Below are 17,447 nucleotides of genomic sequence, written 5' to 3'. Positions count from 1 at the left end.
TGGCGCGACAAGAGGGCGTCATCACCTCTTATCCTTGTCTTACACCGTGAATAGGTGTAATACTGTTCTTCTACGCTTCGCAATTCTGTTCACCAATATGTTGTTCAATTCTTCTCCTTCATAACGTGTGCAGCGTTAATACAAAAACGCACTTTTTTCGGATACGGGCGAGTAGACGTACCGTCATCCAGATACCTCTATTCATTGTTACGTCATTTCAACACTTGTAGCACCCAGTCAGACGCCAACGCGGAGGTACACAAAACGTTATGTTCTACACTCTTAAAGATGAACTTCGCCACATAGCACGTTCCTAGTCAACCATCATACCGAATGACAACATTCTCGTCCCTGATTTATTGAAAACGGGAGGCGGAGCCCATTTTGTAGCCGTACATATAATGGCCTCCTAATAGGCTCCGCCTCTCGTATCAACAAACCATGGGCGAGAACGTTGTCATTGGGGATGATGGTTGGCTAGGAGCGTGCTGTATGTGGTGAAGATATGGACCAATCGGATTCATCTATACAAAACGTGTCACAGTCAACAAGTTAAAATCGCAGTTTGGAGCAGACACAATCGGCGGGATAGCTTGGTAGAGTTCATAGCTCCACTAAACAATGTTTTCAAAATACGCTGACGTAAACAAAACAGCATGAAATAGATTTTGAAGGGCTGCGTGCCATATTTTAGAGCGACTTCCAGTAGAAGCTGAACGAACAACAATTAGGACAACACAATATTTAAGCCTCATCAAAGCGCAAGCATGCTGGACATTGGTGAGACTGCGGTGGTTCGTCAAATGCCATCTCTCACTGTTTCACTTTGGTTACTGCATCTGGGGGCGTAGATATTCCATAAAAGCATAGCTCAATATCAGGAGAATCACACACAATTCTTCGAATCCGTTAGAAATTCGAGCAGCCCGATCCTGTTGCTGCTTAACCTGGTTGTAATTCTTACATAAAACAGCTGTTACGTAGAACGTAACCCTCCAGGGCTATACTCCAGGGCATCACGCATCGCGACACATGGAACACGACGCTATGAAAAAAAACAAAAACAAATCATCATCTCCCCTTTCATTGACAGCCTGCATCGCCAGTCAGGTAGACTGCTCACTTGCTAGACTGCACCCCAAGATAAAGCCACTATACAGAAAACAGGAAACTACAGCTCGGGTGTGGTGCCTTTGAGCAAGAGAGGCACACAAATCCGTAAGCAGGGAACGTTATATAGTTCTCGATTGCGTGCGGCAGGAAAATAAGAATGCAGTCTAATCCAAGAGTCCCCAAGGTTCGCTTTATTGCAAAATGATACAATTCAGCTTTCTTGGATATGTCGCATAGCCATATTTTTTTACTTGAATGAGATGAGCACAAAAGAGCTGGTATCAATCAACATATGTTCCAGGCGATGTAGTCTAAGGACAAAGATATGACAGCATCGAGGCCTTAATCATTAGGTGCATCATTAAGTGCATCATTGTTAATCCATTATAAGTCCACCTCAGGAACCAGGTGCCTGGCAATGTCTTTCATCTCGACTTTCATGCAAAGGAATTCCCCGCAGATGCACGTAATCGTGGCCCCGACAGTGTTGAGCACCCACCAGGAGAGGGTATTTGGGAAGGTACCGTTGTAGGCCCAGCAACACAATAGGTGGAAGAAGTGCGTAGTGGTCGAGAAGTCCAGGCATAACTTCGCTCTTTGCACGAAGTACCACAGGCCCAAAGCTCTATAGAGGAGCGTGTGAGAATACTGTAAGGTAATCTTCCGCCAGGTAAAATGCTGCACAACACCTTATAAGACCACCCTCCATACAGAGGCATGTACGTGCTAGACAGAGGTCAGCGTAGTCGGCGCGTGCCGTCACAGTGCCGCTCTTCGTGAGTCCTCACGGAAGCGAGGAAGACAGGTAAATCGAAAAAAAAAAAAAAAAAAAAACGGAGACAGCTTATTGAAAGCTGTGTAATAAAGCGGGTAAATATTTTAAACAGCGCAGATGCTTTTAGTGGAGAATATGCATTCTCACGGAAGTGAAGTCGGACAGGGAAAAAAAGCTTGTATCCATTAAAGGAAAGCTTCAGTGTGTTATATTTTTGTTGTTACTAGTGTGGACAGAGAGGAGAGACGAACACACAACGAGCGCTCACTGTACGTGTCTCTTCTCTCTGTCCAGTTTTTCGCACTCTTTCTCCCTGTTCAAGGTTCACCAACTTTCCGATGGAAGTTACCTCAGGCGCCGCTTGTATAGGGCAGGTCAGATGGCCGCTCTCAGCTTTTTTGCGCGTGAAATGCGCCCGCGTAAAAAGCAAAAATCGCGTATGTTTCAGATAACAGGAAGTCTCTTCACGGTCCCTTTAATGCCGTGGGCGCATTAGTGCCCTACAGGTATAGTAAACACAAGGGAAGAGTACCTTTAAACACCATAGTTGCACATGCCATTAGCTATTTGCAATCATGCAGATGTGACCTTACTTACCCAACAAGAGAAGTTATAATGTACGCAGCTACCACGCATCTTGAACGCAAATTCCAAATAAAAGCAACCTATAAGAAAACCCCAACGTATGCATATTACTGTTTACCAACGTGTAGAAATGCCTCCTCCTGGCGTTACCCGATTTTACCTGATACGTAAACAGCTGACTAACAGAGTAATTTTCTCCGGCGATGAAGTTCGTGAGAGCCATGCAGCTGCAGAGGCTCACGTAGAAGAGGCTCTGTAACGCCACCATCTGCGCTATTATCAACACAGGGTCCCATTTCGTAAATCGGAAGCGGCCGCTCATCCGTCTGCTTTCGGGAATCACCTGTGCAAAGAGACCAATGCTTAGTACTGGTTTCGTTTAGATAAAACGTGCGCCTATCGTGCAGGTGGCAAATGACCGGAGGTGAGCGATACTTTGGCATTTGTCCACATATAACATAGAACCACTTACGCATAGATTACCATCAGACGCCAATAGGAGCGGTCATACGCTACTTTCTCTACTGTACAACTATACATATTACTCTACTATTTTACCTACTGTGCCGGCAGCTAGTCATACCGACCGGTGAGACGCGGGACAGTTTCGGACGCCACCAGTTTTGCAGAATCCGGTATGGTACGTCCACACTGCTCTCTCAGAAGAACACCGACTTCGCGAGAAAACTATGTATGTGCACTTATCCCTGTAACGATACATACATATGCAAAGAAATGCGACATCCTTCGGATGACACGACAGTACTCCAATGATGTCTAGCTGTGTAACTTGCTATGCTATAAACTTCTATTTTAGAAGAGTACAACGGTTCTGAATGCACATGTCAGGTAAGGCAGGACAATTTTTATGTTCACATGGATTACGTAAAGTCTACGGGTTGGGCTGGCTACAGATAATTTGGGCTTGGTTCTACTTCTGCCATTCGTTCGCGGAAAGCAGTGATATTTCTAGTGATCAGCATGCACAGGAGAGGGTATTTGAGTGTACGGTAAAAATAGCTGCTGGGGCGAATAACTTTGCATTGAAATGTTACTACGTTCATCGAGAGGCACGTGAACGGTTCTACTCGGGTGCAAATGTTATCTATGGTTGTCCCGCGAGCCGTTCTTGGTGTTCGTAGAGTAGACTGTTGTATGCTGCGGATACCTGCGAAAATAATTTGGAATGATACGGGATGTGTTGCAGCTGCACCTCTACAGGTTTACATATTCATTTTTTTCTTCTTTCTTCGTTTCTTTTAGTAAGTAAGGAACTTTAGTAAGGTTGTTAGAACAACCCGTCAACATACACCAGGGAATCAGAGCGTGTTATTTACAAAATTGTACAGTCGCGAAAAAGGCTCTTATCGGACTCTTCCCGACCTTCCAGTCGGAATGTCCCATCATAACGCGGGACAATATGTCCTGCGTGTCCATACACATTGCCATTATCCAAACGACGAGCTATTGCAGCTCACCGAAAGCCAAAAGTGTTGCGGGGAACCTTGTGTGTGACAATTAAAATTTGCACACACGGCCATTCCAGCTCAAACGTCCCGATGATGGCGCTCGACCATCTCCGATTTTTATGAAAGAAATATATGTTGTCGTCATCCACGTGAACATAATCCGTGCGATGTATTTCGCACGGGGTCCGCATAGAACCGTCGCCAGCGGGCTTCGAACTCCCGCGCCGGGCCTAAAACCATGGTGCGTCTAAGCGGGCGCTGAGCAAAAACGGTTTTACCTATCCAAAAAATTGAAACGGGACGCTGTTTCGAAAGGGTCGCACTAGTTCTGTTCACGATCTCAGTCGCGCCGAGCCGATAATTCGCGAGCCGAGCTATCACAAAGAACGTGCAAAATCCGTCATGTTGAGCAATTTTTCCTGAAAACACCGTACATATAAATCGCAATGGTATATTTTTTCCTTGTTTGGGCCCACCAATATGACTCACCGAAAAAGTTTGACGGCCGGACTCTGGACCGTTTGGCTACAAAAAGGCGCGAAATTTGGAAATTTGACGGAAAATTGGAAACTTAGACAAGAAATAGCGCTAAAAGTTTACGTGGGACAGCGCTGAAATTTGCACAGAAATATAGTATAGTGTCCCGGTAATCACTACAAAAATATCTTCAGGGTGTTTTTTGTTTAAAGCGCGCGACGAATTTTTCAATTTACCTTGTAGCAACAAGCCTGACGTGCAGGGCGGGGCCAATACCACGGAGGGATTGTACTGTTAACTTTTTATTCTTTTGCATGTTTGTCGCTTATACGATCAGCAATGGATCCGACGCTGTCAGGGCCCACAATGGCTAGAAGACCAGTGCTGAATTGCATATGCAGGTCGCCATATCGCGTACACGGCACAACATTTCGTACTTCGTCGCATTTCGTCATCAGACGGGTCATTCCAGCTCAAACTCGCGGCTTCTTGCGAAGCGTCCACCGGTGCTTCACGTTCTGAGATTTGGCCGTCAAGTTCTACTTCAACTGGGACGACTGGTGGCAGCGAATCCGGGTTCCCATACTTGTCCTTCAGCAACTTGACCGCGGTGACGTACGTGGCACCTGTGAGCTGAAGACCCTTTATGAACGTTGCGGCCTCTCCGAAGAGCACGGTTACCAAGTACGTCATCTTCTCTGCGATAGTCAAGGATATATTGCTGTGGACTGGTGCCTCGAACCGGCTCCAGAATTCTTGCCATGATTCGTGACAGCCGTCAAGCCTGAGTAGTGAAACGGAAGAGTGTAGCGACGAAATCCGCTTGGCCGCTGTCGATTCGGGAGTCGCTGTTCTGGACGTCGCTCCCGCATGCTGGGAGAGTCACTTTTGCAGAAGGCAAATGATTTGAAAGATGCGGTTTTGCCATTCCAACGCTGCATCTAACTCCGTTTCTGCTTCTTGAACTGTGAACAGAGTATCTAATCTGCTGTCGATGAACGCAAGGGTCGTGGAATACGTCCTAATCCTTTGTAACAGCGACTGATGTGGTCCGAACAGTTGTGGGCTTCTGTAATGACTTGTTCGGCCTCGCTGAGTATAATAGTCAACCGCTGACGGGTGCAAGTTCTCTTCACGAGAAGCAACTTTTTCTCAGCCTGCTCCGTCATATCGCTGGCCTGGAGTGGTCCTCCTGATTCTTTTCCTGGGGGAAGAACCTCCCGTGGGCCCAGGCCGGGTTTCGGCACCATTTGTTGAGGAAGCGCAACAGAGGGGAACAGAACAGGCTTTAATGAACAGAATGAGTAGAACGACTGTATGCGATGAGTGATGCGTGTGCGAGCCCCCCTTCTTCCTTTTCCGTAACATGTTGAAATAGAGAGTTGCAATATCAGTGTCTTTCATTAAACTGTTATTTAGTCATCTCTGAGCCGACGCATCTCAGTTAGTAATGGTAGGACGCGACGGATGCGACATGGGAGTATGTGCAGCCCCGATACGTGCCGCAAAATATTGGAATTAATACAAAGAAATACCCTCAATTCTATACCCACTCGCGTGCTGCGGGTTAAAGCTTGTCTTAGCGGGTGCACTAGTACAGACAGAAAAAAAAAAAAGAAAAGGAGGACGCAAGAGGCTGCTTGCGGTGCACTGTTCCACCGTGCTACGTGTACTCAGCGCAGCTTCATGTTTGTCGTACCGTAGCAACTTTAAAAATTCACTACGCGTTTTAAACAAAAAACACCCTGAAGATATTTTTTGCAGTGATTACCGGGACACTATACTCCATTTCAGCGCTGTCCCACGTCCACTTTTAGCGCTATTTCTTGTCGAAGTTTCCAATTTTCCGTCAAATTTCCAAATTTCGTGCCTTTTTGTAGCCAAATGGTCCAGAGTCCGGCTGTCAAACATTTTCGGTGAGTCATATTGGTGGGCCTCAACAAGGAAAAAATATAACATTGAGATTTCTATGTACGGTGTTTTCAGGAACAAATGCTCTACATGGCAGATTTTGCACGTTCTTTGTGATAGCTCGGCTCGCGAATTATCGGCTCGGCGCGACGGAGATCGTGATCAGAACTAGTGTGACCCTTTCGAAACAGCGTCCCGTTTCAATTTCTTGGATAGGTAAAACCATTTTTGGTCAGCGCCAGCTTAGACGCACCATGGTTTTAGGCCCAGCGCGGGAGTTCGAAACCCCCTGGCGGCGGTTCTATGCGGACCCCGGATGATATATTTCGCAAGGATTATGTTCACGTGGACGACAACAACATATATTTATTTCATGGAAATCGGAGATGATCGAGCGCCATCATCGGGACGTTTGAGCTGGAATGACACCATACTAACTTTCACAGGGGGCTCCAAAGTGCCAAAAGCCGTTATGTCGCTGCCTTAAACGCATCATGGAAAAAAGAATTCTAGTGACATCAGATATAGCCCACAAGTGCTGAGCTTCTAGCGGTATTACATGCCACTGCTTCAATAGAGGCCAGGTGACACTCATCATCACTGGCCCGAATAGCGTAATATAAACGTCATGCTTATTGGGAGGCTGCTGGAGTATGTACGTATACTGAAAAACATCTGATGAAGGAGAAATCTTCCTGCAGTGAATTGCCTCACACAGAGGGATGAGCGCAGTAGAAAGGAGCTCTGTCTGCCGACTACTATACGCATAAAGTGGAGACCCCATCTTACCAACCCTCGAAGACACTGATAGAGATACATCAAAGAGAGCATCATGGGGTCCAGGAGATTATGCTAAAGAGCCAGATCGTCCTATGACACGACTGCCACTAAACGTCGAAACAACGCTCCGGAGGATGCGAACCGGGTCAAGCTTGCAAGTTTCTCTCATAAACCCATCATGAACATCTTCATTGATAGCACCGAAGTTCGCAATAAAAGCGAACTCGGGGGGGGGGGGGGGATATGTTTATGGATACATACAGGGTGTCCCAGAAAACGTGTCATTGAATTATAATAAAAAAAACTCCACCACCTACAGTCATGCGGTCAACGGCATTTAAGTTTAATTATTTAAATTTTTGCGAGCTTAAGTCGGATATTTGCCAAGTAAAGGTCATTTTTTTACCCCAATTTACCAATGTGAAGAGCGTGTCTAATTTACTCAAATTAATGATAATTGACAGGGATATTCAGGAGCTATCCCATCGGAGAAAATAGCCAAACATCATGCTCTACGGAGTTCCCACAGGATAGCGCACGATGAATTTTTCAGCGCAATCTTTGTCAGCCCGACGAAAGGAGGTTTGAAACCCAGCCCACCCCAGCATCGCAGAAAGAGATAACACAGGCATGGCTTATCGCGCCCGACTTTCGCTGGGATAACGCTTTCCCTCTCCCAATTTTAGGAACTGTTACTTTTTCTATATCGCTCTGGTGGGCTGGCTTTGGAACCTCCTTTCGTCGGACTGAGAGCGATTGCGCTCAAAAAGTCATCGCGCGTTATGGTCCGGTGCTCCGAAAAGCATGATGTTCGGCTATTTTTTCCGGTGGGATAGCTCGTGAATATCACTGTCAATTATCATGAATTTGAGTGAATTCGGCATGCTCTTCATGTTGGTGGGGTAAAAAAGTGACCTTTACTTTGCAAATTTCCGAGTTCACTGCGCAAAAATTTACATAATTAAACTTAGGTTACATGACACGCACATCAGCAGGTGGCAAAAACCTAGTAAAAACAAATGCTATTGACCGCATGATTCTAGGTGGCGCACTTTTTTAATTATAATTCAATGACACGTTTTCTGGGACACCCTGTATGTATATGGGTGTATGCATAAATGCGTTGGTAGACGAGCTGCGTGTATTGGACAATCTCAGAAATTTCAGGGTGGATGTTGCAAAAAAACACGGGGAGGGGAGGGGGGGTAGTGAAATCCTTGGCTGCAACCATGACGTTACTCGCAATTCCGAAGCAAGCAACGACAAGCTGCGATTGTACCAATGGCCACCACCACGGAAGTACAAGCGTAAGCGAAAGGCACATGCATTTCATTAATGCGCAAGATGATCTCCTGGAAACCGTGGTTTTCAGCCTCGCAGTGTGAACCGTATCTCTGTGGGTTATAACTATGAAACGTTTATTTCCGGCGCACGTTAAAACCCCAGGTCAGATTTTTCTCTGCAGGAGGTAAGGAAGATTTGATTGGCTTCGAAATGAGAGAGGATGATCAGTGACGAAACCAAAATAACAAGAAAATGAGCGCACTGTTCCAGCCTACCTTCAGTCTGGCGCCCGCGCTTATCATAGCCTGCTAATCTATCACGGAATGATAGAGCAGAGGCTTCTCCTAGCTTGGAAAGATAAAAATGTGGAAGCGATGTGCTCGAACGACTGAAAGCAATTCAATTCAGGAAAGGTCCTGAATGAGAAAGAGCGACACTTGAGCAAGAAAATAAATGCATTGTAAGGGGATTTGTGGGTTCATTTACAGTGTGCCCTTGAGCATTCCCTATGATGGCTATAATAATGAAGCTCCTGAGGACGCTAATCCCAACAGATATGCTATTTCTCATGAATTTCTGTTACCCCATAATGACTCTTTCGGACCACAAAGTATGACAAGTCGAGGACCAGTGATTTATCCAGCATCCCCTACACCCTCAACACCCCCAAATGTTTGGCGACACACCCCTAACTTTTTACCTGTACACTCCCTACCCCGCCCACTTTTTTGCAATACCCGCGCATGCTTGGGCTTCTGGACAAACCGCTGTCAGGGACAGTAAGCACGCGACACAAGCAGCACGAGTAAAATATCTGCTACGCTGAGATGAAGGCTTAGGAGGGGATGCGTCCCCTTGTATTAGTCCCCGCCAATTCGTTTCGTAAGGTCCTCAACTTCCTTGTCGCCATGTGCAGTTGGTGACCATTGTTGGAAAATAGACACATTCACTTATTTCTAAACTCCAGCTCAGCTTCAACCTTCATCGGGAACAACGAAAACGTATTCATTTCACGTGTGCTTGCTTCGAATCATAACACGCACTGGAACCGCACACGTGTGTTTAGGTATGGAATCAGGTTTAATCAGGCTTGACTCAGGTTGTACATGTGGACCCGCGTTTACATGAACTCGACAAAAGTGGGTCGAGTTGGTTTATCGTAACAAATCCTCTCCCATCAGGCCGTGTCAACCAATCTTCTCGTGAGGATTGATATGAGGAGGTGCGATAAGTCAACTCGCCAGTTTCTGTCGGGTTCATGTAACCGCGGCTTGGGTCGTACGACCCACACCTGATTCAACCCGATGTTTACACCTGATGTGTACATATATACACATGTAGAAAAACAACAACTTTATTTTATGATGCTGAATGGGGAATCTCTTCGGCAGGGGCGATACTCTATTCCTAACATGTAGAAAGTTCGTTATGCATCCACGGAAGCACATATCAGTTTCGAACAGAGTAATGGTCCTCAATGAGCAGTGACACACAACGTAGACACTCAGCGAACACTATATATCCAATATCCCCCGATAGATAATGATAATGATGCGGAGTTTACGTATACATCGCGAGATACACAAGAGGTGGCTTTGCAGCGGCATTCAAAAATGGTGACCAGCTCAAGTGTCGTGGAGTGACCGGGCGCAATAGTGCGGCCTACGTTTCTCTTTTTTCTTCTTCTTTTTTTTCCCTTTTGGGTAGACTCCTAAGGCAAACCGAGACGGCATTGTCACCTACGTTCGGCACCAAAGTGAGAAAGGCGCAGAAACATGACTGATTCCTAAACGAATACCTCAGTATTTGGTCGGATATTACTGTCCACAGATGAACATGCAATGTTGTCGCATTGTCATTGTGTTTGTCGTTCGAAGTATCGTTCGAAGTTCGCGCACGTGAAATGAATACGTTTTTGTTGTTCCTGGTGAAGGTTGAAGCTGAGCTGGAATGTAGAAATAAGTAAAGGTGTAGATTTTTCAACACGGGACGCCAAGCGCACGTGTCGACCAGGAAGCTGAGGATCCCAAGAAGCGCGCCTTAGAGAACTGTCACACTAACATCAAGCCTGCTTCACCTAACGCTATCAGCATAAGGTGAAGCGCGCTTTACGGGACTATCAGAACAACGGTGCAGCCATTGCGCCTGACTTCGGCGTTACTGAAGCAGTCATGCACTTATTTGCTTTCGCGTGCGAACAGAACTATTTGGTGGGAACAGATTACGCATGTTTGTGTGGCCGTTTCGCTCTACTTTCTTGTTCGCTTTCTTTCTTTTCCTTCTTCTTTTTTTTTTCAAGCTTCAATTCGACGCTAGCCGACTGAGCTCACGAAAACGAGCATGCTTAGATTTGCTTTGAGAGCTTTAGACAGTTTATATCGCGAAGTTTGGATACAGTTTTCGCAGTTAGTAAGCGGCACTTTAGGAATTATGAAGCTATAGGAGCAAGGTGTTGTGCCAAGCTCCTGCTTTCAGCTTCATAAAAAGGGTAATGTACCTGGCTGTTTGGTCTGATATTACATTAAAATCGATAAAACTCAGAGCGGGAGTACTAAAAGAGACGCACGTGCTGTGTGTTGTTCGTGTATCTTAGTACCCAAGCACTGGGGTTTTATCGATTTTAATGTAATGGTTCGGTTTCATATTGTACTTCCGAGACTGTATTGGACGAGACTGTTGTTCCATTCTTCGACGTCTAGTTGAACCCGTGGCTTCCCGGCAATGGACAAATGACATCCCCCTGCCTATGCTTAGCTTAGAAGAGTTGGTCCAACGCTCGCTTTCCGGATGCCACGAAACACGTCTCGTCAGGACGCTGCACTAAGTCATCGGACGGGGTTCAATGTGGCTTTTACAGCTCAGTGGCGCTACCGCTTGACTCTCACAGACGCAGTCACTGTGGTGATCTGGAAGGTCTAGAGCACATCCTCCTTCATTGCGCACACTATCAACCTTCCCGAACCACACTTTCCGCGGGTCTCTCCATCAACTGGACACTCGCCCTCTCTCTTTGTCAAAATTGCTTGGTTCATGACCGAATACGGCCCACCAACGCTCTGCCCTCAAGCCTCTTCTGACCTTTCTGGACACCGTAGACCTTCGGTTGTCACGGCGAGGCGACTCATTATTCAATTCCCCACATTACCACTAGCAATGGGGGTAGGGTATCACCCCTGGCGATGAAACTCCCCAATCATCATCATCAATTAAAGTCGTCGCTGTTTTTATTTGACGACACAGGTACCTCAAAGTCTGAAACATAAACGTCAGATTAGTATCGCTACAATTACCCCAGTATCACCTTCGATCACCACAACAAATGGTAACAAAGGAGAGGACACGTGATATAGTGCGTGATTTCGAGGAAATGTGCGGGAAAATTACCTACGTAATTGCAAAATAAGAAAAGGGAAAGAATCCAATGCGACCCACCACTGGCGGTATGTGGGAAACAAATTCAGCTGTACATGTTGAATAGCTACGAAGGCAGATGGCGTCAAACTTCATTGGAAGCGCTGTGGTCGAAACGTCCGCATCTGAATGTAATTAAAAAACAACTACGAATTATTTTCGACTGCTTTTCCCGGAAACATGCTTCCAAGCTACTAGGCTTTGACCAAAAAGTAGGTTAGAAAGCTATAAAGACCGGGCTGTTTGATCGTTATTTTAAAAGCGACGAAACCACTCTCAGAAAAAAGGATGGAGCAGTTATACCTTTCAAGAGGTAATATTTGTCGCATATGTTGTGCCTAAAAGGTTGCAAAGTTCTACCTGCTACCTCACTCTCTGCCACGAATGATAGGGTTACCACTTCTGATTCGGTGAGCGAGGGGGGCGTACGCCTTTTTGTAGCAATTTGGATAAATAATAATTGCTTTTACCACCGTTTTACGCCCTTTATCAGACGCTATGTTGATCTAGATGGTAACTATAGAAGTCACCACCTTTTCACACCCTTTTTTTCTGAGAGTGCAGTGCAAAGGACACGAAAGGACGAGACGGATACGAAGAGCACTGAAAATCACTCTTTTTCAGTGCCCTTCTTATCCATCTCGTCCTTTCGTGTCTCCTGCACTGGGGTTTTTATCGCTTTTAAAATAGGATTGGATATATGTTTAAAAAAAATGAAGGGACTGACGGGACCACCCTGCCTAATTCGGCGTGGGATCACTCTGTGGAAGTCAGCTGCAAGTGGCGCTGAATGCGTGGTCGTGATCTTCCGCTACATCCTTTCACCTAGGCGGTACACAGACATTTTGCCAAGGGGTACATGGTCATGATCGAGCGCAGCACATGTTATTTTATCAGACTGTGGGGCCGAGCGCACGTTCACGAGCTTTAACGCCATCTTTAGCTCGACTAAGTGAAGTAGCGCTACATAAGCACCAGGAAATTGGGACAGTCTCGGTGAATTTCAACCGTCGTGCTCTAGACAGAAGTATGATGATCCGGAGTCGTCGACGTTGTCGCCGGGGTCGTTAATATCACACAGAAATCCATCGTGTGCGTGTCTTTGTCCACGCATTTACCGACGATAGCCGAGGCTGACGTTAGAGACTGCAGTTAATAATATACAATAGAAATAGAAAGTGCTATTCAAAATTTCCTTGTACTGAGGCTTTGTTGTTTGAAAAAGAAAAGAAAAAGATCCACATGTTAGCAGCACGTAAAAAATGCAGAATGTAAAAGCAAAAGGTTGTGCATCCTCTAGTCTCTACTTCTTGTTTTTTTTTTCTTTTTTTTTTTTTTTGCAGTGCGGTAACTGAAAGCCGCATTATGGTATAGGTTGAGTATTACATAACTGCCAATAGAAGGGAAAATGTAAAACGAGCAATACAGTCAATTTTACATTGGAAACAAAAGATACGGATTAGTCACAAGGCACACCGTGTGTGTGCACTGCGTTCACAAATATTCACGCACACACACGGAGAGAAAAGCAGTGATTTTTTTACCTTCGTCAGGCGTATAAAATACGTATTACAAGGCACCAGATCCGGTCGTGTTGCATCAGTTAATCCTTATATTCTCGCATGAAAGACACTTAAATGAGTATAAAAGAAAGAGGAAAATCAATCGCGTTCACGGCCTGGACCTGTGGACAGGGATGCCTCAATAACAAGATCCTATATATAAGATAGGCCAGGTAACATCGTTAACGGGGAAGACAGCATTACTGAGCTGAGCAAGCACCTATCCGCTTGGTGTGGGGATTTCTCTGTGTTGTCCTTGCATTATTACTTTGAAGAAGAGGATACGAAGGAGAAGAGTATGCGGTAATATTAGGACATTACAGAATTTAAGCTCGCGCGCAAGAGCTCATGTTCATTCCACTTTTGCAGCGCATTCCGAGTACCCCTGACATATCTTATAGCAAAGGGCAACTATTGGTATTGGATCCGTACTGACACCTACCGTTCTTGGGAGGTGAGAACGCACGACGAGCCTTCCGATGCTGTATTTGGGATGGTTCCTTGGTCTGCTCACTCAATACGGTTCAGCACATGTTCAGTAACACGTCGTCGTCTTCTTCCGGCTTTAGATTCAAATTACTGAAAAAGATCACATAGTTGCGAACAGTTATAGCGAATTCGGGTGGTCATGTCGTAGCGAAACGGCCGAGCGCTCGGAAATTGCTAGGTCGGCGACCGAGCTGGATCACGTGACCGTTGCCACCGGAACATGATTGCTAGGAATATAGCGGTTTTAGGTACTTGGATCACGCTAGGGGCGTCGCGGTCGCAAGTCTTCGAGTTCTGTCGTCTGCTAAACCACGTGATTTCAACATGCGGGCCAATGAGGGCAGTCGCCACCGTTGCAGTGCGGATGTGACGACACCGGATACAGTTGAGCAATCTGCTGCTCGATCGTTTTGAGACCGGGCAAAAAAAGTGCTAGCTGGCAAATTCCGAGCGCTCGGAAAGCGCCACGCGAACATGCGAGATTTACTTCATTTTGACCAAGCGAACATGACTGCTCGAGATCTGGCAAAAAAAGTTGCTCCGAAATGACCACCCGAATTTGCCATTAGATTGAAGACAGATATGAGAGCGTGGAGTTATGATTATAAATAATGTGCTAATTATCATTGACAGTTTTTTTAATGCGTTAGCGTTGGAAGGTTCATGTCAAAGAAAAAACGGCGGTGTCCATCTGCGAACACGAGAAAGAAACGAGAAAGAAGAAACAGGTTGAACGAAAACAACGAAGACAGCGGGAAACGACACGCGAGTTTTAATGCGTTAGAATTAGAAGCGCCACGAAGAAGAAGAACGAAGTAGGTGACAAAGGAATCCCTCACTAAAACGAATGTTTACTTTCAATTTGTTTACTTCGTTTTGACTGTACTGACTTTATATATCCCATGGCTTCTTATTGGCAGTTGTAAATGAGAGTCAATTGGCATATGAGTGGCAATAAGTTGACAGCTTTCAATTGACATTTGCCAATTCCACGTCAATTGTTCTGTCAGTGTCAATACGTTGACAGCCATCAATTGACATTTGCCAATTCCACGTCGATTGACCTCTCAGCGGTAACACGTTGAGTGGTTTCAATTTACATTTGACAGTTCCACGCCAATTGACATGTTAGTGGTGATACGTTGACAGTCGTCAATTGAAATTTGCCATTTCTACGTCAACTGACCTGTCAATGGTGATACGTTGCCTGGTTTCAATTGACATCTATTAGTTCCATGACAGCCTTCAACAGACATTTGCCAATTCCACATCAATTGACCTAACTCAACATTACATGAAACATAAATGAAAATATCGTGAAACAAAGCTTTTCAACTAGGAAATATTAATTCTGATTAACTCCGTGTTTGTGGTGTGTCCATTAAAAATTCACACGCGGGTTCAATCCCGGTCGAGGACGCGCCATGATGCGGCCTATTCTCAAAACACGCCGTCTTCCGCGAAGGATAGTGTTCGGTGTCTGGAGGTTGCAGCGCACGCTACAAAAAAATAAATAAAAAATAATAAAAATAAAAAAGAGAAAAAGAGAAAAGTTCTCTCAGGTGGGCAGAACTAATCCACAGACCGACCACGTGGCGTCGCTTCAGACCGCGGATTTGTATGCTTTGCATATTGTTCCTGGATATGCACAACTCCCAGTCAACGATATTTGCATGTTTTGGAAATCGTGGAAACGCAATAATAAGTTTTATTGTACATGAAAATACTTTATTTTGGGTTAGTGCATAATTGGAGACAATGGATATTTTTGCGTAGTTTTGCCCGGAGCCGGACACATATTTTCTCGTCGCTCCTGGGTCCAAACAACTTGGTCGAAATGACACCCAGTGCGTCTGTAAACATGAACCTTGAAGGACTTCAACCCACCCAGGCCCGCAGTGCCGTTCATAAAACGAACCAGAACGGCTGCAGTGTCATGAAAATCACTCGTGCGTCAGCGGAAGTATAGTGGCTAGAATGTATATAGCCACTATAGCGGAAGCATGCTACTCGCGGTCTGCGTTCATGCGAGCTCATCCCAGCAAATAACGTTAGACACTACTGGGCAACTCGGCATGCAGTGCACACTAGATATCGCTTAGAAATGCCACAGGAAAAAAGACCATCCCGCAGTATCTTTCCGAAGCAGTAGAGTAAAGAAAGAGTATTTATATCTATTATGCGGGCAAAGATAGGTGTTAATGAATGTTGATGGGAATGCCTTGTTGTCCTCGAGGTCAATGGACAAATATAACTGGATGGACTAATGCCTAATCTCCCGAAGTAGAGAGATCGCATAAACATAAGCCGAGCAAGTTTACGTCGGTGCTTCAGTACTGGAAGTCTAGACCTACGCAAGAGATCAGTTACCGAGACTCCTCTCTTGTATCGGTCATATATAAATCGAAGCGCTAGTTTCTGTGCCTTTTCAAGTTTCTCCACATCCTTTTTCACATAGGGATCCCATACAATATTAGCATAATCTAGGGATGGAAGAATAATTGTCTTATAAGCTAATAGCTTTAAATCCACAGTTGTATGCTTCAGACGCCTTCTAAGGACACCAAGTCTTTGGCGAGCTATCGAAGTTATATTGTCTACGTGTCTAGACCACTTTAAGTCACTGGTAATTGTGACCCCCATATATTTGTAGTGATTTACTTTAGCAAGGACAGTTCCATCAATTGCGTATGCGAACTACAAGGGATACTTTTTACTCGTAACGGTCATGGAGACAGTTTTGTCAATGTTAATCATCATGTCCCACGTATCACACCATGATTTCACCATAGATAATGCATGGTTCAACCGTTGTTGATCACTACTGGAATCAATTGCAGTGTATAGGACACAATCGTCCGCAAACATGCTCAGCGATACTTCTGAACCTAGGAAGTCTGCCAGATCATTGATATAAATCAAGAACAACAATGGGCCCAAAACTGACCCTTGTGGGACCCCTGAAGTCACATCTAAAATTTCGGATCGGTCTTTTCAATTTCTACATATTGTCTACGACGAGATAAGTAGGCCTCAATCCAGCGTAACAGGTTTACTGGGATACCAAGACGCTGTAACTTTAGCAGAAGTTTACCATGGGACACCTTATCAAAAGGTTTTGCATAATCTAGATATATCACGTCAACCTGTCCCGCTTTGACTAGAATCTTTGCGAAATCATGAATTACTAATTGAGTAATTGTAGACAAGCCCCGTCGAAAACCGTGCTGACATGGCGTAAGGATATTATTTGCCTCAAGAAAACTTATCAAGTTTCGGGACACTACATGTTCTATAAGCTTACAGGGGATGCAGGTCATCGATATAGGACGGTAGTTGCTCACAAGTGACCGGTCACCCTTTTTAAAAACTGGAACAACACGCGAAGTCCTCCACTCATCAGGAATGTTACAACCGGACAGAGATACTCTGACGATTTCAGTTAAAAATTTTGCCACGCACTCTGCGTACCTTCTCAAAAACGCGAGGGATATTCCATCTGGTACAACTGATTTTTTACATTCAAATTCAATAACATAGATAGCACACCCTGGTATGTTATCTCAATATCAGTAACTCAATTTTCTTTAT

At 45.1% G+C, this 17,447-nt stretch overlaps 1 protein-coding gene across 3 annotated transcripts; it reads right to left on the bottom strand.

Annotated features, from left to right (window-relative positions):
- Positions 1–1,281: 1,281 nt before the first annotated feature.
- Positions 1,282–14,315, bottom strand: LOC135396025 (protein SYS1 homolog). 3 transcript variants are annotated; one of them, XM_064627088.1, is made up of 5 exons: positions 13,810–14,315; positions 11,827–11,930; positions 2,634–2,816; positions 2,486–2,553; positions 1,282–1,738 (listed from the first exon to the last, which is right to left on the bottom strand). In XM_064627088.1, the coding sequence occupies exons 2-5, from the start codon at positions 11,899–11,901 to the stop codon at positions 1,498–1,500; spliced, it is 567 nt and encodes a 188-aa protein (XP_064483158.1). In that variant the 5' UTR covers positions 11,902–11,930; positions 13,810–14,315; the 3' UTR covers positions 1,282–1,497. The 3 variants fall into 3 exon arrangements, with proteins under 3 accessions (XP_064483158.1, XP_064483159.1, XP_064483160.1); XM_064627089.1 differs by lacking the exon at positions 11,827–11,930 and having other exon boundaries at positions 13,810–14,308; XM_064627090.1 differs by lacking the exon at positions 13,810–14,315 and having other exon boundaries at positions 11,783–11,850.
- Between the last annotated feature and the right edge of the window lie 3,132 nt (positions 14,316–17,447).

This window comes from Ornithodoros turicata, chromosome 5 (assembly GCF_037126465.1).
Source record: "Ornithodoros turicata isolate Travis chromosome 5, ASM3712646v1, whole genome shotgun sequence".
NCBI lineage: Eukaryota > Metazoa > Arthropoda > Arachnida > Ixodida > Argasidae > Ornithodoros > Ornithodoros turicata.
Note: the sequence above shows the minus strand (reverse complement) of the source record. Positions and strands in the feature narration are given on the sequence as shown.